This window comes from Pseudoliparis swirei, chromosome 4, assembly GCF_029220125.1.
Source record: "Pseudoliparis swirei isolate HS2019 ecotype Mariana Trench chromosome 4, NWPU_hadal_v1, whole genome shotgun sequence".
Lineage (NCBI taxonomy): Eukaryota > Metazoa > Chordata > Actinopteri > Perciformes > Liparidae > Pseudoliparis > Pseudoliparis swirei.
Window position 1 is genome coordinate 15751290 of NC_079391.1, and position 26033 is coordinate 15777322.

The window sequence follows — 26033 nt, forward strand, 5'->3', positions numbered from 1 at the left end:
AAGCTAGACACACTCTACCTGCACCAGGGCCTGTGAAGCTAGACACACTCTACCTGCACCAGGGTCTGTGAAGCTAGACACACTCTACCTGCATCAGGGCCTGTGAAGCTAGACACACCTCTACCTGCACCAGGGCCTGTGAAGCTAGACACACTCTACCTGCACCATCAGGGCCTGTGAAGCTAGACACACTCTACCTGCACCATCAGGGCCTGTGAAGCTAGACACACTCTACCTGCACCATCAGGGCCTGTGAAGCTAGACACACTCTACCTGCACCATCAGGGCCTGTGAAGCTAGACACACTCTACCTGCACCAGGGCCTGTGAAGCTAGACACACTCTACCTGCACCATCAGGGCCTGTGAAGCTAGACACACTCTACCTGCACCATCAGGGCCTGTGAAGCTAGACACACTCTACCTGCACCAGGGCCTGTGAAGCTAGACACACTCTACCTGCACCAGGGCCTGTGAAGCTAGACACACTCTACCTGCACCATCAGGGCATGTGAAGCTAGACACACTCTACCTGCACCAGGGCCTGTGAAGCTAGACACACTCTACCTGCACCATCAGGGCCTGTGAAGCTAGACACACTCTACCTGCATCAGGGCCTGTGAAGCTAGACACACTCTACCTGCATCAGGGCCTGTGAAGCTAGACACACTCTACCTGCACCATCAGGGCCTGTGAAGCTAGACACACTCTACCTGCACCAGGGCCTGTGAAGCTAGACACACTCTACCTGCACCATCAGGGCCTGTGAAGCTAGACACACTCTACCTGCACCAGGGCCTGTGAAGCTAGACACACTCTACCTGCACCAGGGCCTGTGAAGCTAGACACACTCTACCTGCATCATCAGGGCCTGTGAAGCTAGACACACTCTACCTGCACCATCAGGGCCTGTGAAGCTAGACACACTCTACCTGCACCATCAGGGCCTGTGAAGCTAGACACACTCTACCTGCATCAGGGCCTGTGAAGCTAGACACACTCTACCTGCACCAGGGCCTGTGAAGCTAGACACACTCTACCTGCATCAGGGCCTGTGAAGCTAGACACACTCTACCTGCATCAGGGCCTGTGAAGCTAGACACACTCTACCTGCATCAGGGCCCGTGAAGCTAGACACACTCTACCTGCACCATGTGAACGGCTCTTCAGCACTTCAGCCCCAGAAGAGAGACACTGAAATCTGTCCATTTTGAAAATCAACTTTTGAAGATGAACAATACATTTTTCACTTTAAAGTGATGATTCTGGTTGTTACTTTTGGTTCTTCTTTTTTCTGTGTTAATCGTGTTTTTATATTTTAGTAATTTCATAGTATTCATATATTGCTAAGTTCATCCGAGCTCATACTCCTTGTTCATACCCAAACAAATAAACTTCATAATTCTCAAAATTCTGACCCTTTGTTTTTTTTATTAACAGCATTTACTTTTACTTTCAATACTTAAGTACAAAAAAAATCAGATACTTTAATACTTTTACTCAAGTAGTATTCTCATAGGTGACTTTTACTTTTACTTGAGTAATTTTCCAGTCAAGTATCTTTACTTTTACTCAAGTATGACTTTTGGGTACTTTATACACCACTGCTTACTGGACACAATGTATGAAGAGCCGCCCCCTCTTGGCAAGATGGATCAGGTTGGAATGTTTCCATTTCAATAGCCTGATTCACTGTCTGAGGGCTTACCACTTTAGGGAGGAAAAACTGGTTTGGCCACAGGGATACCCCTGCATATTCTGCTCTCCACCTCAAGCACTCGCTGCTCACAGACAGTGCGTGTAGCTCGCTCACCCTCTTGGCAGAGCAAATGGCCAAAAGGAATGCAGTTTTGTGTGACAGAAACTTAAAATCTGACTGTTCCAGTGGTTCGGATGGGGCTGTAGCCAAGGACCTCAACACCAAATGTAGGTCCCATGATGGAGCCCATAAACTCCTGCCTGGGCACAGATGGTTAGCACTTTTTAAAAACTGGGACACTATAGGGTGCTTCCCTACCGAACCCCCCCCCCCCCCCACCCCCCCAGTGTGTCATGGAAAGTAGAAATAGCCATAGTGTAGCCCCTCAGGGTGCTAGCTGCCTTACCTGCATCCAGCAGCGACTGGAGGAAGTCAAGTACCAAAGCCACCGGGCAGGTGACGGGATCTGCCCCTTTATGGTGGTACCACGATGAGAACAATTTCCACCTTTGCTTGTAATTGTAGCGTGTGGAGGGTGCTCTAGCATTATCTCTGGTCTCCCGAACAGCATCACTCAGGTCATGAGAGACGGACTGAGAAGGGGCCAAGCCCACAGCTGCATAACAGCTGGCTTGGGATACCAAATGTGTCCTCCCGCCTGGGACAGAAGGTCTGCCCTGAGTGGCAAGGGCCAAGGTCGGCCGTGAACCAGGCGAAGGAGGGCCGGAAATGAATGTCTCCCCGGCCACCGTGGGGCTACCAACAGAACCTTGTCGTGCCCCCGATTGATTCTCTCCAACACATGAGCAATCAATGGTAGTTAGAGACAGAGCATCCAGGCCCAAAAGACCGCCTGTAGGTGTTGGGGGAAATCATATAACCTTGATTGAACTTCTTAGAGTTAGCCAACATAAATAATTATGTACCTTGCTATGACACTCGGTTATTTACTGTAACAGATGTTCTCCTGAGTTTGAACGCATTCAGCCACCGCTGTAGGGGCCGAGCCCTGAGCAGGCCCAGCGGAATCACCAAAACTGCTGCTAATATCAACCCGAGCAGTCTTTGAAAGTGAACCAACTGTAGGCATTTGCCCGGTCGGAAGATGATTCTCGCCACGCTCTGACATCATAAGTGAGTTCAGGCAAAGCCCCAAAAATACTGTTTTCTGCCTCGGTTCGTGGTTGCTTTTCTCTAAGTTCACCCTGAAACCAAGGGATTGGACATGAGCTAAGACTTCTGAAGCGAGTGCATTTCCTGCACATTATAGGACCTACAAACCAAGTGGTCTGTCTTCTTGCACTCCTTACAAGGACAGTGTGGATTAGTGGTCAGCCTATCTGGGCCTAGAGGGGTTAATCATTATGCCAAATTCGTGTGAGCCGTGCGCTTGTTTACCTGCAACGAGTCGCAAATGGAGTTCTGGTCGCTGTCATTAGAACACCGGCAGAGTTGTTGTGTGAAATGTCCCTTAAGGCCACCGTCATTTGCATCTCCAACACATTTTCTTCTAGCTCGTGGGTTTGTTTACAAATGGGTTGCAGGTCTATTCTTTTGCAGTCGGGTCTTTTGTGGTTGAGTACCGCTCAAACTCTTTTAAAAGCCTCTTCCACCCGGTCAACGTCTGAAACATGTGGAATGTTCCGCTGTTCACTCGCCCACACAGCAGCGACTTTATCGGCCAACTTGAAAACAGTTGTCATTTCCCTGAAGTGACATAATTCATTGAGCAGGTTGAATATGTTTTAAGATTCTTTGTCACTGAAATGTGCCGCCAGCAGAGGGTTAACCCGAACTTTAAGACTCCTGAGGTGGATCCGGCAGTGGTGTATGAAGTACCCAAAAGTCATACTTGAGTAAAAGTATAGATACTTGACTGGAAAATTACTCAAGTAAAAGTAAAAGTCACCTATGAGAATACTACTTGAGTAAAAGTATTAAAGTATCTGATTTTTGTTGTACTTAAGTATCAAAAGTAATTTTCTGATATTAAATGTACTTAAGTATTGAAAGTAAAAGTAAAAGTAAATGCTGTTCATAAAAAAAACAAAGGGTCAGAATTTTGAGAATTATGAAGTTTATTTGTTTGGGTGCTGAACAAGGAGTATGAGCTAGGATGAACTTAGCAATATATGAATACTATGAAATTACTAAAATATAAAAACACGATTAACACAGAAAAAAGCAGAACCAAAATCATCACTTTAAAGTGAAAAATGTATTGTTCATCTTCAAAAGAAGTTGATTTTCAAAATGAACAGATTTCAGTGTCGCTCTTCTGGGGCTGAAGACGAGTCCTGCGATGCTGAAGAGCCGTTCACCTGGTGCAGGTAGAGTGTGTCTAGCTTCACAGGCCCTGATGGTGCAGGTAGAGTGTGTCTAGCTTCACAGGCCCTGATGCAGGTAGAGTGTGTCTAGCTTCACAGGCCCTGATGGTGCAGGTAGAGTGTGTCTAGCTTCACAGGCCCTGATGCAGGTAGAGTGTGTCTAGCTTCACAGACAGCCTGCACACAGTTGGGAAGCATTTCAGCAAGTCAATGTGATCTGCTGAACAGGTCACGTCTCCATCCAGCTGTTTGCTGCTGTCATGCGCTTGAGATGACGAAGAAGAAGTCCTCTTCATCAGATGAACTGGACCTGGTGGCATCACATAGCTGCAGGGAGGGTTCTTCCATGTGCTGCTTGATGTAGTCCATTCCTGAAATAAAGTGAGAGTATTACAGACATGATAGAATTAATAACACTTCCTAACATGTCATGACCCCAACCTAAAGTTTTGTACAAAATAGTTTGTTTTAATTTGAAGTTTATACATTTAGTTTCATGCACTGTCCGTGCATCCAGAGTTGATTTGTGAATATGTACTTGTATCTCTGTAGTTAAACACAACAACAGTCCCAAATCAATATCGTCGCCATTACTGGACCGTCACTCTTATAATATTAATACAAATAATAATAATAATAATGCTGTAATGATTAGCATTATATTATAGCTAAAACGACTCAAATCAACAAATTCTCACAACTGTCAACACTTCTTCAGCTCATTAACTCGCTAGAGATCCGTCTACTCCACTCACGCTAATTGTCTCATTTAATTGACGATAGCTAGCGAACGTTAGCCTAACGTACAACATGTGTAGGACAATCAGACACCTGCCTTCCCTCTCCTGCCAAAGATATATCGTACTCCAATCCTGAGGACAACACTGCTAGATATCTTAACAGGTTTATGATGACTAAACATTAACGTTGCGGCTCATGGGATTAATCTTAATTTACCTCAATGTGTTTCCTGAGGTTGGTGAGTTGTTGAAGGCCAGTATCTCCATAGCTTTCGGTCGGCATAAGAGGCACTTCATCCGGTAGGAAGAAACTTTCACTCCGACAAAAGAAAAGAGTTCGCCCAAATATGGCCACGGACGTTGATCTTGGTCCCCGTAGTTTCAAGATTCAAGATTCAAGATGTTTTATTTGTCACATACACACACAGGGTGTGCAGTGAAATGAAAGTGGCAATGCTCAGCAGGAATGTGCAAGGGCAACAAGTACACACTATTTACAATAAAAAACAACACAATATTTACAGGAAGTGTGTGTATCTGTGTGTGTGTGTGTGTGTGTGTGCCTAAGAGGGGCAGTTGTGTGGGTCTATGTGGGGGTCCTGGTGAGGTCGGAGTTCACAATCCTGATGGCCTGAGGAAAGAAACTCCGTCTCAGTCTCTCTGTTCGGCGCCTGCCTGTCCGCCGGAGCTGAAACAGTCTGTTGTTGGGGTGGTGAGGATCCTTCATGATCCTGCCGGCTCTGGTTCTGCACCTCCTGGTGTACAAGTCCTGCTTGTTGTTCGAGTAGCTTCCATTGCTGCTCCACATGAAATGAGTCGGATCTGTAGCCGCTCGCTAGCATCCTGGGCATCACTGGGAAGAGAAAGAACGCGGCAAGGACCACTGATCCCCAACCTGGTGATGTTTCTCATGATTATTTTTCCTTTCATTGCAAAATGTAGTGAAGTAAAAGTAAACAGAAATATAAGTAGTAAAATAAAGTACAGATACCCAAAAAAACTACTTAAGTAAAGTAACGAAGTACTTCTACTTCGTTACTATACACCACTGGTATCCGGTCCTTTTTCAAAATAATATATTTTTCCGACTGATTTTTTTTTTTTAATGTAAAACTTTATTTATTCACTTTTTTTCCGCGGCCCGGGGGTTGGGGACCCCTGACTTATACGATCTGAAAATCAGAAATTCTGAACCTTGGCATGTCTAGCAAATGGGTCAGTGGCCATGGGGATGGCCTTAGTAGTGGCAGCCATGCTTGTGTGAGCAGTGATAAGTAGGTCAGTAAATAAAATGGAGCTCTTCCCTGGAACATCATTGGAAGTGATGATGCTAAATTAATTGCTTGAATAAAATGTGATATTTTTCATTTAGGACAAAGAAATATGAAAACATTGCATGAGTTATGTCATAAGTTGTTGTTTTGTAGCAGTAAAGTGTAAACAAAGGGAGATTAATTGAGTGTTTTCCTCCCTCCAAATACAAAAGAAAACATTTCCTGCACGTGCGATTTTTCCCATTTCCAGGATTCAACAGAATGTCTTAATTTCCCACCAGGTGCCAAATTGTGGTCTTCAATATTGAATTGTGTGGCCAACTAACCTTCCAAGAGCAGACATATTGATGAAGACTGTGAAGATAAGACAACAACGCTCTCTCCAGGTGTCTGGCACAAAAGGAAGGAGTCAGTCGGTTTCTGATGTTATTTATCACAACCTCATTCTTCTGAAAATGAAGGGTGAACAATATTTATATTGGTACTTTTGCACAGAATGGTAGGTAGTCCTTTTTAGTTCATTGAAACTGTTATTCATACGATTTACTCCTGTTTGTTTCTAGCCAAGTCAACATTTGAGGTCTGATACTGATTCAATATACAGGAGCCTCTTTCCTTCTTTTACTTTACTTACTTATCTTCTGGTATTTCTTATCTCCTAGATTGTGTTTACCCGACAGCAAGTTCACGTGTCACCCCAGAAGAACATCAAATTACATTTTCATAAATGTTAGACTCCTGCCCACATATTTGGAGCTTATATAGATTATATATATATATAGACAAATATGTACTTATAGTTATAGGATATACTGTTTTTATATATATGCACGATATATATGCTCATAAATGGACTTTAGATGCATATTTGTGAAAAAGAAAGCGTGAAAATCATGCTGAAATAGTCAAATAGTGTACTGGTAAACTGAACTTTACCTTAGCAGGAGAGTGAGTCGTGAAACAACGAGGAGGAAAGTCAGAGTGATGGAAATGAAGATGGGTGAAGAAGAAAGTCAAAGCTAGAAGGGTTGATAGGATTTATTGTGAAACCTGTGCTGTAGTCCTGTCTGATAATCTTGAGGCAGTGGGTGGGTAGACAGCGAGAAAACACTATATTGATGGGCCTGTTTACCCCATTCTCTGAGAGAAAGAGGCATGAACACAGAAAACAAAAGTGGGAAGGCAAAGGCTGTAGGTGGTGGGAGGTGTGTGTGTGTGTGTGTGTGTGTGTGTGTGTGTGTGTGTTTGTGTGTGTGTCCGATTGGCCATTAATGTCAGAAATGTAAAAAGTGCCTATGTAGCACCGGGGTGGCTCGGTTAAGTGCTTTTTGACACGGACTGTTCTCTTTCTGTCTGAAAATAAATAAATAAATAGACACAATGCTACACATACCTCAGACCTGTTAGCGCTAAACACTGGAGAATTTTGATGATGCACATATTCCTTTCAAATAGGTTAAAATTCAGATAGCAGAGCAACATTTAAATCACATTACTTTGCTGTTGATTATATTCAAATAAAACAAATAATACTAATAATCAACAGTCTGCACTAATGACCAAAGTACCAGACAAATAATGTTTAATAATTAAAATAATGAGAAAAAAAGGTATTCAAAATATCCAATTAATGTTAAAAATGTCTGTTTTCGATATAAGGAGATACACAATGCTTGTTATGCAAAGGCAATGTTACTGTAGTTAAAAATGACCTCCTTGACTCACTGAGGCATACCATGTTCAGAGTGAAGCTTCTGAAATCACTGGCTGCTCCATGAACAACTTCAGCCCTGTCTGCGTCTGCACTGGGATGATTAGTGTTGAGTCTCAACGTGAGCTGTTGTCAAGGTCACAGTAACGGTTTTGAGTGAAACAGAAACCTCGTGGGAAAAATGAAATTAATCTCTGTATATGTTTAAGCAGGGCTCAGCACTATACTCCTTAGAAGTTCCCAGGAGCTCTTCTTCAGTATGAAGAGATAAAAGACTCAAAGACAACGGCCCATACTATCTGAGGTTTTACCTCACAGAAATTTTGAAGACACCAAAGTGTATTGTAATTTGACCCAACCCAGCACCCAGAACTTTAATCCAAAAATACTTTTCTTCACCTTTTTTAAATACAAGATTTCATTAATAACACGTTTTATTTCTTCACCTCCGAGTGCAAAATGAACACTTCCTTATTCGTGTCAACGTTTCTCAGCTCCCAATTACCTGTAAGCAAAAATGCAGAGGCAGGTTTCTACTAAGAATAACTGCTTTTTGAGCACCTTTACAAAATGTAACATTTGATTTGTTGATGTTGATTGACTTAAATCAAAGTTGAAAAAGTTTCTACATTTCATTGCTTAAATTACTCAGATTTGATTTGACGAAGGTACACATACTGTTTATACAGTGGGTAGGGAAAGTATTCAGACCCCTTTAAATGTTTCACTCTTTGTTTCATAAAATTGCAAACATTTCTACATTTCTGTTTTTTCTGTCAAGGTGGGGTGCTGAGTGTACATTAATGAGAAATAAAATAAACCTTTTTTGATTTTAACAAATGGCTGCAATGAAACAAAGAGTGAACATTTTAAAGGGGTCTGAATACTTTCCGGACCCACTTGTATAAGGAATTGTGACTTTTAGGCCGCACACAAGGCATGATTGGATACGTTTGATTGTTAGTACATTTTGTGGAGCAACTTGTACACAACAACCCAACCACTGTGTGTTAAAATGTGTGTAAATGTAAAGTAGAAATATCACTGAAAGAAACTCGTAATTATTTGTAAAAATGTGTAATTGAATTGCATCTTCATTTCGTAAGATCCGTCATTTCTCTTAAAGGAACAATCCTAAAAATAAAAACTACGTTCAGATGACCCTCATGAAAATCAGTGTTTGAAACCACGAGAACTAGAGCTGTTGTAAGATGTATTATTCATTGATGGGAGCTGAATTAATAAATTAATACATCGACCTACGATGAGATATAGACAACGCACTTTGTGAAAAACAATATCTGACAGATACTCCCCTCTGTCAAATGTCAAGGTATACCACATCCTTGTTCCAACTATCACCTCCAGTCACAGAGAAAGAGTGAGATCACAGATTCAAAGTGTTGAGATGAGATTGCAGCTTGACAGAGTGAGGAGCTAAAGATCCCGCTGCCTTCACCACCGAAACAACAGGCACAATATAATGTCTCACCAGAATAGCTTCATGTGTTGCACGCGGTAACTACTTTCAATCAGCACTTACAAAATCTGGAACCTCATCAAGAAATATTGTATCATCTTTATTTTATATTATTTTATTTTAAAAAAATCTAACATATATGAAAGAATTGTCAAAACAGAAATATATACCATTCTCTTATTATTTGTCCCAGGTTTTGCCTTTTGTATTTCAGTTGTAGGGAGTACAGTTCGCAATGAAAAGCAGAAACTTATACTGGAGAATAAATCATGTTGAAGCCACAAGAGCTCTGAACAGCCTGGGAACACTTGGGCATTCCTTTAGAAAGAGTCCAGGGGTGCTTCTCAGTAAAAAATACAGTTGGGGGGGTAAAAGGCATGGATGACAACCTAAAAAATTGAATTCTGCTGGAACACAGGTTTCAAGTTGAGATATTACAGATTATTGCAGATACTTTATTATAAAACTACATTACACACTCAATTACAAACTAATAATTCTATAAATGTTAGGAATTTGTAATTGCTGAGATCTGAGAACGTAGCAACAAAAAAAGGTCCAACAAATAGAAGCAGGCAGAACATCAGTAGCTATATTCGGATGCAACAACGCAAGGAGCTAATGTCGCTAGTAATTATGGCAAAGGACATGTTTACAACCGGTCTGATCGTTTGACCTAAAATATTGTTGTATTCCAAGATCTCATCAATAACTTTAGTGAATACAATGTTTGAACAGATAAAAGAAAGACAACCCAAGCAATGAAAATCATATCCATAATCAAAATCCTTGAAGAACGATTGTAAAAGAAAGTGCTGCAGAGCTGCATCTATAACAGGAATGTATTTTTCAAATAACACATTCACTCTCCGAACACAATAGTTGAGGGTAAACATGTTATTCTGCCACTTTGCAGTCCCTGCGGAGTGACACCTGTCTGGATATGAATGCACATCATAACAACATCGCCATCATCTGGCCCCTTTCCTCCCTCCTCTGGATAACTGTCCCAATATGGAGCTATAATAATCATATGAAGACATACAATTCAACTCTTTCATTTAAGTACAGCAGAACCTGACATCTTATTTAGCCTCAGGGTAAGTGTGTCTCTGTGCCTGCTGCTTGTTATCTAGTTTAAGACTGAATACTATTCTTACATATTCTTCAGAAGACAGCAGCACTGACTTATGGGTCCAACACTTCCTGCTTTGTAGGCAGTTCAGTTACACAACTGTGTTACGGTTGTTAGGCAGTATGGTCATCTGTGATTCTCACCCAACACAAAAGCCCCATATACAAGATATTAAATATAATGCACAGTAACAAATAATGAGTATAATTAATCTCAAAGTTATTATTTATAAACTTTGAGACTTTAGTTTTAAAAAGCTTGAAGCAACTCAAGTGGTTCAAGTGCCCGAACAGCCTTGACTGTAGTAAAGTTTAACCTGGTACTTTAAAGGTTAAAAAAAGTCTAATGACAACAATGTCGATGCTTGTTTTTTAAATAACTGCAGCGTGAGGAATTGATCAGATCAGATCATATATCATCAAACAGAGTACCCGGGGAGTTGTTAAGGCTGTTTTGAGCCCTCATTGAATATTTACTTTAATGTCGTCTATTTACACTGTCGTCTATTTACAGGAGCAGCGTAAATGTTTTTCTTGTTTATTTCTGTAGTGTCTATATGTATATGTAAAAAGTGAAATTGGCTTTCAAAGAGTGTCATTTTAGCTTCTGCAGCATCTTAATAGTTTTATTCCTTTAGCTCTACAAGTATTTTCTGAGCATATGTCAGCCAAAAAAACAACAAATCAAACAAATGATGTTCCATTTCTGAGCAGCCTGGTAGCAGCACACCAGCAGAACGCAGTCCGGGAGGAGGAGCGATTGGATTCGTCCTCGGCAGTGGCTCCAGGAGCTATCAGTGCCCATCCAGGCCCATGAAGGCAGAGGAGGACTGAGTTTGAAATAATAATAGACTCCTGAAGAAGCTAATCTATTCATAAAGAAGAAAGGAGTATGTAGTCTCTCACTTGCCCCCACTTCCACCTACCCAACTATCGCCTCACAGTGTCTCTCAGCAGTAGCATTACAGGTCAATTTTGCACTAGAAATATACCAATTAAATGGACTCTGGACAGGATGGCAGCTAATACACGTGAAGAGAAGCAGATGTCTCTAATTATCTTTTAGTTCCTGCACTCTCTCTCTCTATAATATATATATATATATATATATATATATATATATATATATATATATATATATATATATATATATATGACTGGCTGTCATAAATAAATCATTATTAGGATTATGGATGCCAAGTAAAAATAATGAATGTATGACTCGTATGTTGTCTTACATAAGCCACAGTGTCTTGTAATGTCCACACTGTTATTAGTGTTCACTCCTAGCGTATCCTGTACTGTGTGGAGGTGGTGCTCCATTACATGTTGGAGCTTGTTACATCCACTGGCCTTTTCATGTCTGGATAAATAGGCTTCAAATGAAGTCTTGAAAGTTTCCTGCTGCAAGAAGGCAGCTGTTACAAGGCCAGGAGCAAATGAAGAAAACAAGACAATATCAAGACCCAGATGGCTCCTCCAAGACCACGGCTCCTGGATCGGCCTTGCTCTTCTGAATCATCAGCAGGTGGATAGTGGTGATGATGATGTTTGTGATCACCGGTCACATCTGGACTTACTGAGGATAGAGCAGAAACCAACAGGCAGATACACGTTATTAATATAACATCATGGTCATGGAAGAGGTATTACTGTTTGCCATGTTAACTTAAACAACCAGGATCATGTATTCTAGACTTGTGTCCTCACATCAGTGTGTTAGCCAGCATCTCAAAACCAGCGGAATTTCCTGCCCTGTCTGTGGCACTTTTGAACACATCTAAACCTCCACACGGATCAGACATATTTCATTAAATTCATTTGTAATGTAGGTTAAGGTGAATTTTCTACAGCAACTAGGCTCTGTCGTTTTTGGGGGTAAATAGTGTATCGTTGGTGGACTATTTTTAGAGGTGGATTAATAAGCATTTGGTGTTCTAATGTGTATTTAAGGCAGCAGAAGAGTATGTGATGGAATGAATCATAATAAACTCCAGTGCCCAAGTTTATTGTCATGATGGAAGATGTCGCCCGGTGTGGCTCATATTTGTGATTTACAACAATGGAGCTCACATGACACAGAGGATTTATTGTGGAGTAGGATCATTTGATTTTGGTCTTTTCATGAAATTAGTTGACATAAAAAAAATTACAAAAATAACATCACAAGAAAATGAAGAGGTGCCAGGAAGAGTTCAATTGAATCAGTTAATTATTTTTCGTAATTATGGTTGCAAACTAAAAGTTGCTGATAACATACCATATGTAGTGCCTTATTTAAGATTTAGACCCCATCTTTTCCAACTGCAATATATTAGTGACAAACCACGAAGGGAGTTTATTTGGTTTCCACCACAATATTTACATTGAGTTGATGCAACTAGGGAGCATCTTCAGCCTCCATCTTATTCCCTGAGGTGCAGCACAGAGCAACTTTGTGTCAACAGCCATGTTTGTGCTGAGATGAAGGCATACACAAGGACAGATACAGGAGAACATTCCTGCCGACGGCTATGAGGCTCTACAACAGATCACCTCTTGCCAGATCATAGTGCAATAACTGCAATAATAACTTCATATCCACACTATGTTGATCTGCACTTCACACATTTCATTTACTTACACTACACACATACACACACACTTCATTTTCATTTACACTACACACATACTTTGCATTTTGCACACTGTCTATATTTAATATTTTTATATTTAATTTAATTTGTCATTAGTATTGTATTGTGTATTGTGTATGCATATATGTTGTATAGATACATATATATTTTATATTTTACTTTGTATACTTCTTGTATACATCTTTATCTTTCATCCCTGTTTTTTATATTTTATTTTTTATTCTTGTGTGTTTAGTTTATTGGTGCTGCTACTGTTACGACAAATTTCCCCTTGGGGATTAATAAAGTACATATCTATCTATCTATCTATACACAGTAATTACAAATTAATGCAGCTTACAAAAAAGTATTGATCAGTAGATGTATTTTTGTGTATTATATTTTTGTATTAAGAGCAGATATATTGGCAGAAAAGAAATAGGTGTGTTCTATAATACAAAATATGTCAGTAAATATTCCACAAATATATAAATGTGTACAATTTTCCAGTCCAAAAAAAAAATTTACATTAATAGGCGGCAAAATTAGATTACTTTATCACGGGAGTAATGCACCGTGGTGTAGCTCGTTTATAGCCAAAGATTAGCTTTATACTACTAGCAATTGCATTTTCCAGAGCTGGAGTTAATGAGCTTTCCAAAAAGCTAAAACCATGTTATTTTGCAGTTTATGCAGTTATGCATGTGCTAATGATGTCAGGTTGTAGTCCTTCACATTCTGCCATCAGTGTAAATTACTTTTTGGTATTCGCTTTTCATAGCACATGTCCTTTTAGTTTTGCTGATCACGGTACTGCTGACATTTTGTATGTCAGTTCTCCCTCCTTGGTTCTTATAAACCATCACAATGTGGTATTCTTTATTACCATATTTGTATATTATTTATTACCAGAGAGGAACATGTCAGTACACTCACATAGTCACCTGTCACTCTGTTCACTCTCTAAGTGTTTTTGAGAGGTGCATCAGTAAACCCAAACAAACCTCTGAATAATAATAAGTAAGAAGCTGTCAATCCATTACAGCTGGAATCTTTCTTTGACACTTTGGATAAGGTCGGACATAGCAGCGGGCTAGCTTCACGCGAGACATGGCGCTAGACAGCCGGGGGCAAATTAACGATTTATAAGACGCTATGGTCATTGTGAGAACGCAATGATGTAGCCAAGAGACAAATGTCTCCTCCTACATGGCCACAAGGGAATAAGCTAGATAAGTTTAATATTCAGGGACGTGTTGTTTTGATTTTGTTTTTGCTTAACAGAAGTCATAGTGAACAGGGCAAGTGTAACGACAACCCTCAACCAAGACAAGATACCGAGGACAGTATATAATGAGTTAAATGTTTAAAAAAATAGAACACCAGCCTACCTTTTATCACCTAACCTTAAAATAGCCTCAAACTGAACCACCATCTACAGTACACCTTTGAAAATGACACCTTAACAGAAACAAATAAAAATGCAGACGACTGCACCACACAAGCTGTCGACATCTATCTTGCTGTTTACATCTCTTTGGAGGACTCGAGAATTGAGGGGGACAATACCGTGAGTGAAAGGGAGCCTTCTCTTACTGATATTACCTCTGTAAAGCACGGACTCCATCCTGGTTCAGACCCACTGGAAAGAAGTAAAGCTGAACCCCGATGAACAATTGCTCCATGTGTTTGAAGTTTCTCACATACGCCCAAGTCTGTTGTGGGCAGGATTAGTCCAACCCAGACCTTTTAAGAGTCTATAAAGGCCTTGTTATCAAACCTTATCTTACTGACAGAATAACAGACCAGCTGCAGAGGCCATTTGAACTCTTCAGTTCCTTTTTATGGTCCAGTCGAAAATAGCCTTCCATTACTTTCTCTAAAGAGGGATCCACAGCAATCCCTTTGTTGGTTTAATGATCATTAGAGTCTAATATAATCAAACTTGATCTAGTCTCATTGTTTGGATTCAAATTAAACTGCAATAATGGTCTTTTTGATTTGTAACTTGCAGAATACACTGCATTTGAATATAGAAATGGAAATGTTCAATACTTCCACATGTAAAGGCTCATACATGAGATCCTGTTGATGCATGCGAGTGTGTTTTGAAAATAAGTGCTTATTGATTCACCGCTGAAGAGTCCCCAGAACGGCTAGTTGAAGGTCTCCAGCTCGCAGATTGTTGGTCTGAGTTTTGCACCAAAGAGCCTTGAACTACAACAACTAAATCAACTCCTCTTACTGAAGCTTCAAGGTTTTTAAAACAAGTTGTAGACAGAAGGACAAAATGTATATTTCGGATGAATAAATGGTACACCACTGAAACCAAAAATCAATTTTAACTGCTGTGAAAATGTCAAACAACTCATGCCATGGGAGTAAAACCTCAAACAAATTCATGCACACGAGGTCTGACTTCCAGAGACTTTACTTTACATATAACCTGCATATCCAATGTGTATATGTAAACAGTGCATTTAATATACCAGAGGTATGATTATAGAAATACATAAAAGCAAGAATGTTTCGTGACAACATATTTTACTTCAGAAAAAGTTAAGAAGAACATGTAAAGGATAGCACTGACATTGGAGCCATTTCCTGATGAATCCCAATGTGGGTTTATTAAGACCTAATACTAGTAAATAGTGTACACTATTTGGATTATTAGGACTGGAGAAGGACATAAATGCAGAAAGACTGTGCTCCACTTCGTTGGGATTAATGTAGCACCTAGCTGTGCATGAAGGATCTTTGAAATCTTGAAATTAATTCTGAAACTAACATGTACTTAATGGAGGTCTGTTCATCTGGCACATCCATACTTGATTACAAACACTGACATGTACATGTTACTCGATATTTCACATACACACGCAGTATTGACTGCGACTGCTATTAATAACCATCATCACTGCTGAATCGTCTGGCTTTGAATGGTTCTTTTAATGAATCATAATGAAGGTCCAGGCGAATGAGCATATTACCCCACGAGAAGCACAACTAAATCCTTGATATATAAAATCCAAAGCGCATGCGTTTCCACCTAAATATAGTCTGCAATAGCTGAACATTGTTTTTGGATCCCAGTACAAATTATTTTGAACATTTCCCTTGGAAAGTGCTGTAGTAGAAAGGTTAGGATATCTGGAAAAGTTTCTTCGTCTAAAAAGAGACATAGGTCAGAAAGAGGCTTACTGCTGAAGTGAAATCAATAGAAGCTGATTCCTGAGGACAAGGACCAACAATGATCAATACCACACTAAGTGCACCAAGAAAAAACTCCTAACAAGTGTAGTGATGGAAAAAGGCCTTTTGTATGATTATGAGAGCATTCAGAGCTGATTTCCACATCTTCAGATGGCCTGTTTGAATATCAGGATTAATGTTATTATGGAGAGGATTCTTCCATGGAAAGTTTCAGCTCGTACTTCTGGTGATGAAACAGTGTATTGTGTGTGTATGTATAAATATAAATATTAGGTTATCACAATAATTACTGTTGAAATCAAACTGTGCAGAGAGTGACATGAATAGTGTGTTGTGGTCATTATCTGTTGTCTTAGAAAGTATTTCAGTTGTAGAAGTGTTTGTGTGTGTATCTATATATATAAATATTATTGAAAGTAAAAAGAATGCTCTCTTTAAGGCTTGTAATAAATAAATAAATATTATAATGTCAAAAGTCCAGGTGGCACTGAATCTAGCCACAGTAACTTTATTTTATTTATCATTATAAGACAGATCTTCCATGGCTTGAATTGAATCTCATACATTACTGAAAAGTATTTATTTCAAATTGACTAAAACTTGACATGAGGAGGACGTTGAAGTGGTGAAACGAGTGTCACAAAGGAATCAGCAAAGTAGTGTAGTAGTGAGATCTGAGCATTTCTACACAACGCGATTGAATGTTACTGGTAGCTGAGCAGATGGTGCATCAATTAGCCAACACGACTGAGCATGAATGAGACAGCTGAGGTGGATCAGCCGGTGTGAGCAAGACTGCACTGCTCTTCCAAGTCAGATACACACAAAATGATATTCTGATCACATCAAACAAGGTTTCGTCATCAAGCTGAAACAATATTGTTTATATTTAGGCGATGCAAAATATATTCACATTTTTTTAATGGTTTTACGGCAGTTTATGACACACATATTTTTGTTTTCAGAACTAAACTACTAAACTGTTTTGTGAAAAAGCCAGGACCCTCCAGCTTCCTGTCGACCCGGTCTTGGGTGAAAGCTTCACCCACATTAAACCACATTGATTGCTGTGTCATTTGACAGTGTTCTTATAGACTTCTTACTGCCATGAACCCAGGAATGGAGGGAGCCTCTCTTGTTTCAGTGTACTGTGATCAAGTTAGAAGGATTACACCAGCTTTATATTGAGGAGCAAAAAGCACTGATACCGTTTTCTAAATCAGGATCAGCTTTATTGGTCCCTAATTTAATTGTTCTTTTCATGAATTTTTCTTTCTAGTTTGGTGTGAAGAGGCTGAGTAAATAATACTCCATTCAGGGGATTCTGGGGTATATTTGAATATGAATCCAACAATAATAATATAATGGATGACAGCTTTTGTTAGAAGCAAACTACTTGTAGTGCTTGCACTGAAAGAAGTCTGGCGATCCCATCGGCAACTCATTTATAACAGGAGATGACATCTTTTGTCGAGAAAACAATTACAGCAGTGTGAAGAAAGTGTGACTGCTGCAGCCGGGAGTGTCAAGCAATATTTAGAATGGAGTGAAACACAAAAGACAATGGAAAGGTTAGCATGATATTCTGAATATTTCCCTTTATAATGCAAAACAATTTAAAATAAAAAAACACCTCTCTGAAACAGATTTGACAACAACTGGATAATATAAACATTGTTGGCACATTCAGGAAGAAAAAACTACTTCTCACACATCACATAATAAGAGGCACATTGTCTGATCCAGATTTGTTTTGTATTTCTGTCTGGATAGGGACCTTTGACTGAACTGTGGAGCCCGAGGGTATTTTTTTTCTTGCCAAACATCGCCTTCATACACTGGTTTACTCTGTCCCCAAGAAATGAGCTTAAACAAATATTTAAATACATATTAGAAATAGAAATGTGATATATGTGCGCAACCGCCGCCAAGAACAATATCGAGCCAGGGTTTCCTGTGCATTGCTAAAATGTATCTGCACACTCAGTCCCAGCCAGAGGGAAGTAATTGGCCGGGTATTTTGTTTTTATTGGCAGTCCCTGACAAGTAATTTGAATTCCACAATGGACGCATATTGGCAATATCAATATAATGTGACTTACAGTATATTTTAATAATGCCACTTTAAATTAGGTTCATTCAATATAAATGTTTAGTGACCTGGTAATTGAGCGCATTATTTATAAGTATGGCAAAGTATGCTAAGGTCGTACAGTCCTGCCCCACTATTAAACCTTACAATTGATACACAAATAATTGTATGACCAGCACCATAGACAGCGCTGCACATCAAACCAACAAGAGCTCTAGCTACAGTGTGCAGCTCAGGGGACTTTTTATTCTACTCTACCACATGTCTATTTTCTCCATATTGTCAAAAATAGACCGAAAAAGACTCAATATTTTGAACCACGTAAAAGCTGAAAGACAATTTAGGTAAACAACTTCCATGAAAATTATATAAATAATATTATTGTTGCCTACTTACTAACACTCATCTGGAAAAAGCACTTTTGAAGGTAAGACAATAGCCAGTTTTAACACCTGTTTTTTTTACATGTGATCATTTACTTTTTGAATTGAAAAGACTGATTTTTATTTTTAGTAGCAATATGCATATGGTACAATATCTCTAGCTATAATGCGTTTGGATTTATATTTTGATCTGACCTGTCACAAACCTGACTACAGTTCTAAAAGGTTTTCATGTGTGACAATAGAGGTGTTGATTGTTTGTTGCATTTCCTTTACATTTGAACTGATCCTTATTGTGGAGCGTCTGGAACCCACAGCACAAGCTCCACAAAATTCGTCATCTTCTCTGCTCAATTAATCTTGCCGGGCTTCCAAAACAGCAGCCTATTTCAAGAACCTGCTTTCTATCATTTGACGGCAAAGAAAAATGTGTGTCACAACGGATGCTTCTGTATCCCTTCCATCAAATCAGACAGCGTAAGATGGGTGTATGCTGTCGCCATGTCATCGGTGAAGATGTTTATGTCTCGCTTTAGCTGCGTGTGTGGTTGCAGATCTCCCGGAACAAGTGCTACATCATCCATAGTACTGATGGCGAACCAACATCTTTGTCCTGCACCATCGCTTCAAAAAGCCATAAGAGTGAGAGGACACATCAGCTTTCCCTCTATGTCCTGTAGGCGATGATACAGAAGGCCTTGAGAAAAAGATCAGTTCAATTATCCCTGTCACATACATGGATACACATGTATCACAAACACACTCACTAGATAAGCATGTATGTGTGCATCTGTATGCTTCGTTTTGATCATTGTATCTCCAACTCCATGTATGCCACGTAAAGTATGGCAAGCAGGATAAGTGTTAATAATAAGACACGCATATTTAGTTGTTTTTCATCAGATTTGTTTTGTTTACACAAGAACAAGATCAACCGAGGAAAGAAGCTTAATGAAGAGAGACCACCTGAGACCTCTTGAAAAGAAGGCTGAGTGCTCTGATTCTCAAACAGTACAAATTGAATATATCGCTGTGCTGGATCCCCATTCAATTAGATACAGATGACAAAGAAAACAGAATAAATCAACCCTTTATCCACAAAAATCATATAATTCTGCACAATTTCATTAATTAACATCGTCTGTACAATTACGGCATTCAATGAATAGCGAGTTTATGATGATGATTGATCCATCGAGAGCTCTCGCTCCCCTATTGTATTCTTCTCTATTTCTCTTTCTCAAAGTAGACATAATCAAGAGGTGTCACATCTATATATTGTAGCTGCCACGTGTGTTCATTGTATAGCAGTGGTATAAGAGGATGCACTATTAGTGTTCAACACCTGAATGGTTCAAGAGGATTCATTAACCAACCACCATCAGTTAAAAGGCTCTGTTGTCAAATATTCAGACTACAAAACTAATGTCATTGCATTCAACTCAACAGTTCTTTGTGTTTAATGCTAAACTACAGTGACCAGATGTACCGGTTTGTCCCGGACTGTCCCGGTTTTAAGATGGTTGTCCCGATAAAACCCTAAAACGTCCTGGTTTTCAAAATTCTCTGACAAATTGGCAAGGTTTTCACGACATGCACTTATTGTAAGTCGCTTTGGATAAAAGCGTCTGCTAAATGACATGTAATGTAATGTAATGTAACATTCAAATTAATAATATTATTCCTGTTTTCACCTCTTACATCGGCGTTCATCATGTTCTGTCCCACTTCTCTTCTGATACAATTCTTGTGTTGGTGTTTACCAGTGTGCCATACAGTTTTAAAGTATGTATGTCTTGGTGGGTGCTTGCATAAGTGCGTAGATGGTCACGGTTTCGGGGTTAGAAAATGTGGCAGGCCTACCCTACGCTAAACTAAGATGGCAACCATGGTAAACATTATACCTGCTAAACCTCAGCATATTAGCATTGACACTTCAACTATGTTAGAATGCTAAATTAGCCTTTAGACAAAAGCATTGCTGCAAAGTACAGCCTCACAAAGATGGTAGCAATGAGTCTTGGTCTATTTTGTTCTTATCACACGCCATATTAAGGCCGTCACACTAAACGGTCGATAACATTCAGTTTCACACTGTTATCGATGTGACAAATAAATGACAGAGCATTTGTCACATTTGAAACATTGTGGTTGTTTTTAACAGTCTTTGGGCAACAAACATGGGACTTGTTGACGATAAGCTAAATATATCACCAAGCTGACCCTTGAAACAACTATGTTCATCATGAATAATAAGTTCTAAAATAATAATAAAAAAGTGGGTTATGCTCTGTCCAAAGACAATTGGAGTCCTTGTAGGTAAATTAATTGTGGTTATTGTAAGCTTACTGGAAAGCAATGATAGACTGGCCAGGTTGGTCAACACAGACATATTGTGTTTACTGGCAGCACATCACATGACTTTTTCGGTAAAGAAGATAAAAACAAATATATGCCTTTTGTGGCTGCCGTCAAGTGAAATCACTTGGCACAGTTAAGCAACCACATTGTATGGTGTGAAAAGATGGCCGTGTGGATACTAAGTTGCCAGGAGGGCTAGTGGACGATGTAAATGGTTTCGGACGTCATTTGTTTGTAGCTGGAAGTATGGCACCGGGAAGGATGTCGGTGTCGCAAATTGAAATAAACCATACTCCAGGCTTGGAGTGGACACTGACTTGGGACAGAAGGTGAGAGATGATGTTCATCTGGCTCTTGCAGTGGCTTCAGGGGTTTTGGTGGATGAGGGAGATGGGGTGCCAGAGCATGATAGTCTCCTGCACGGGCATTTGAAAAGTTCTGAATCATTTCTTAATTTGTGCAAGTTGTTGGCTCATCTGCCAGAGGAGAAGCGTGAGGGGATGTCTGAGTTGGGACACAAATATCCATGTTTGTTTAGAGATTTCTCTCACGGAGCTGCTCAAGGCCAAGATGAACTTTGCTTTGTCATCAGAATGTCAGTGAGAGTTTGATCATGTAATATCTTTGTTCTGCTCTTTTCCCGTGCTCGCTGCTCCTGGTTTTGATCGAGCGTTCATGCTCCAGGTGGGAGCAGGTGCCGTCTTGCTTCAGGATGACGACCAGGGTTTGGAGAGGCGAGTCAGTTTTTTTTGTTTTTCTCTAAGAAGCTTAATAAGTACCAGGGAAGTTACTGTGTTATTGAGAAGGAGGATTTGGTGTTTCTTTGGGCCCGCCAACATTTTAATGTGTATGTAAGAACAGAGGAGTGAATTATGCTGTATTCGGATCATAATCCTTTGACCTTTTTGTATTCTAAATCAGAGGCTGACACGATGGTTATTGTTCCTTCAGGTTTATAACATTAGATGCCTTTGCGGATGCCTTGTCATGGGCACCGTTGCAATGAGTAGCAGTATGATGACAGTGATCCCTTCGGACACCGACTTTAAGGAGGGGGAGGGGGGGGGGGCTAATTACTAATTATGCTTGAGCAGATTGCCTGATGCAGAGCACCTGGTCCGAGAACAGGGAGGGCATAAAAGCCTTGAGCTCCCGCGTGCCTGGGTGCAGGTTTCTCTCTATCATGGGTGGAGTTGCTGCAGTTGCTGCAGTTGCTGCAGTTGCTGCAGTTGCTGCAGTTGCTGCAGTTGCTGCCAGTTGCTGCCAGTTACTTTGTTTTTCGTTTCCTTTGGTTTTGCACACCTACACCTCATTACACACACATTCACATTGACACCACTGATGTTACTGACTACCACACTCTTTAACAATCAACATTTCTTTATGAAGTAAAATAAACATTCTACTTTACAACTAACTGCTGTGCCTGCACCGTATTTATCGGGGCCTAAGAGTCGGGTTGTGACAGTCTAGAGACAAGATGATTAGCAAAGGTTTGTACAGTAAAGCTAAGAATAACTGAGACAGAGACATACATTTGCTCTCCATAGATTAACATTGTCTGACAAAGGCATAATAAATCCCCTTAAATCAGGTCAACCTGCCCTTTGTCTGATTTAATTGACCTCCTGTATTTAAAGGTAACGTATTTCAAATGTCTGGTCTTACCCCGTTAAAACCAGCATTCATCCTGTTTGTGCAATTATAGAGAAAAGCAGGATCAATGAAATCTAATTTAAGGCAGCAGCCGTATTCTAAAACACTGAGTCCGGTGCATCTCTGCATGGAGCCAGCAGAATGATTAAGTGCCTTGGTTATATCCTGTATAGCTCTGCTGCACATGCCACAGTGAGAGTGTTCATGTCCTGGATTCCATCACCCGAGCCTCTATAACATCCTCAGAGCAGTCAATACTGGGCTTTGACCACCAGTCAGTCACTCTCAGGTTGCACACACGGGCAGAATACAAATTAGCTTTGGAAACTCAAAGCTCTGCATCCGCTCTGGGTCCACACCTTTTCTAAACAGGCTAAACAGGCACAAATGTGGTTTGTCACAGAGAAAACTGCATCTACAAGGCGCAACATCACTAAGCACGCCAGCAGTAAATATGAGGAGAAACTTGTAAAGAAATTACCTTGAATATTGTACACAAAAAAACAAGGCTCCATATTATTCTTAGCTCATGGTTTGTTCACTGAAGGTGAAGTGAACTTTTGATAATAGATTCATCCCTTTAGCTATGATTTAATCATGAGCGCCAACACATGTGATGATTTTCCATTAGTTTGAGAGAAACATCAATGTTTGGGGCTAAAGGTAGAATCAAACAGCAATTTAAAAACATCACTATTTTCTAACCTTTTGAAAACTAAATGGCGAATTGATTAATCAATAATGAAAATAATCACAGCTTCGGCAATTGTGATGCACCACTAACAAAGTAAAACTGTTGGCATAATTATCTATTAACTTCCTGAACCTAATGAGAACAAGTTAACTGGCAATAGCAAAATAAGGAAGCCTACGTTGCCAGCGATGAATGATAAAAGACGAGCACAGAACAACCGATTGCATCAGATCGAGTCAGAGAGTGTTGACAAAAGGAGGAGATGCGTTACATTTTTCAGGTGCAGTTTCTTTTTTCCACTGAGGAAAACAAAACATACGGGCCTGATCAAATTGACATGTGCTGGTAAAGGTCTCTGCAATCCTGCCCTTCTTCGTCTCTTTTTCCACAGCGGCTCCTATCCCCGACGTTAACCCACACTTCATGTAACTTCATACGACAGAAAATAGACAACCTCTTTCACAAGTTAAACAGGACGAGGTCCTCCAGCTATTTTATCTTTGTGTTCAAAAATATAGTATGAATGGCATTATATATCCAAAAAACCTATTTCCTCAGAGATGGAGTCGCACGTGAACATTACATTTTCTGTTAAGTTACAACAGATTTGCTCGTTTTACAAGACCGATGTCTTTGGCCTTTGCGTTTTTGTTTGACCTTGTCAGTCGTAAAAAGGTGACGTCATGTATTTCAGAGCACCAAGCTAGCAGCTTGTGGAGGACTCTGCTGATGCTCTGGGAATGAGAATCAGAGGGAAGTGTTACTATCTGTCTCAGCTTTGCAGCATTGTGTACAAGTTAGATGCTGAGCTCAGCAGGACGTTAACCACATTAGCAACCAACTGGAAAGCACTGGTCCCACTCAAGATCAGGTTCACAATAATACATGCACACACAGTCAGAAGATAGTTAATTAAATAAGGAGGACATTGCTAAACCAAGAGGCTTAACATCATGAGTTTCACAGGTTGTAATGACACACCAAAAACAAGACTTATTTCACAGTTTGAATCACACACCTCAGATGTTTGCAGACAGTCTGCTCATTAGCATGGCCACATCATAACCAGACACTATTCAGGAACTTTGACACTTTGCTTAATAAGGTTTTTGAATGTGCAGTGTTCCCTCTCTTATTAACCTCCCATTAACCTTTAGGTAAACATAGGCAGCTCTGAGCATTATTACCTGGGATCAAAAGGCTCAGCCCAAATTCATCAGACCAGCTGTGGAATTGCTTATGGGTGATTAGGCCACTGATAGCTGCTTGCTTCACTGAAGATGAAGATATAAAACAGCTAGAGCTCCATTTGAGTCTGCATGTCCTCTCTCACACAGGTAACTTGAGGGATTCATTGGTGATTGGTAAATCAATATGATAGGAAACACTGACGGGAACCATTTGTAATGCTTTCCATAGCATTTTAAATATAAGAGATTATGTATAATGTTGTAATACTATTACCTGTGTGTAAGGGCTCTGAGGAACTGCAGCAACATTTTAAAAATATGTAAATCATGAACGTGATAATTATCTGGGTGAGGGCGGAGGCAAATCATCAATTCATGTAAATGTTTGGCTTGCCCCTCGCTCAGCAGAATCTATTGAGATAATTCTCAAAAATAATTACAGCACTTCAGAGCTTTTAGAAAAGCCAAAAGATCCATTCAATGTCCAAAAACTATTCAGACCAATTTTTTCTAAACAAACTATTTGAAACATGAATTCATGCAAAAATATATTTGAGTTTACAATACCATCTTAACAAAATTGTTGCTGCAAAAAAAAACAATTTTTCACGAGGGCTGATGCGTCAAAAGAGAGGAAGACAAGTCCTCCAAAATAAAGAACAAAACAAATAGCATTTCCTTCCAACATTGGTTTAATTATGTTGAGGCATTCAAATTTAGTTAAGGTTCAGAAATTAATCATGGTTATGTTTAAATGAGGAATATGAGGTAATGATAAGATATGATTGTAGTCATGATTAAAAAAACAAAACAATAGTGAATGTTGAAAAGAAACAGTGGTCTCTTGAGTCCAAGTGAGACGCCTTGTTGACCCGTCTATCTGCCCTGACCTTGAACCTTCACCTTTTTGATGATTTCAAAGTCTTCTTCACTACGTAGTTTGGTGTCAAATTGGAAAGGGATCATTAATGCCTCCTTAATCCAGAGGGCTGAAATACTCCAAAACAGTGGTTCTTTACAGTTGGGGAGAAGAGAGTTGTAGTAAATGTAAAGATGAGTTGTGTATGTATCTGAACACACAGCACTGTCTCTTGCGGGAGATCAAACGTATGACCCATCTGCTGATCAAGAAGGAACAAAAATACAGCCAAGCTGTTTGATACTAGAGCATGAAAGAATAAGTAAGAATAGAACATATGTTGTTCTCATGTATCCTTTCATAGACAAATGACAAATAAATGGCATGCATGATAGAACAGATGTGTGCATAATGATATGCAAATCCCACAGCTTTGAATACAAATACGTATTTACTTGAATTTAATTTCTTGTCTTGACACATACGAATAATGACTGTTGCAACACACTAAGCCTGCAGCCATTTCACCATCAAGTGCATGTACGTACAGTATGTAGTGGAGTGTTTACAGGGTCACGTCTGCCAGGATAAGACCCCTTGAAGCCTC

General features: G+C 39.8%; 1 protein-coding gene across 3 annotated transcripts in view; it reads right to left on the reverse strand.

Annotated features, from left to right (window-relative positions):
* The window catches only part of gpc5a (glypican 5a), a 135613-nt gene that overhangs the window by 5587 nt on the left and 103993 nt on the right, over positions 1 to 26033 (reverse strand). For 2 of the 3 annotated variants that reach the window (XM_056412610.1, XM_056412613.1), the window contains one exon: positions 9314 to 11942. The exons of the other annotated variant lie outside the window; for it this stretch is intronic. In XM_056412610.1, the coding sequence (XP_056268585.1) occupies positions 11785 to 11942 (158 nt within the window). In that variant the 3' untranslated portion in view covers positions 9314 to 11784. Of the gene's footprint in view, positions 1 to 9313; positions 11943 to 26033 lie in introns of those variants that run through there. 3 annotated transcript variants of the gene reach the window in all.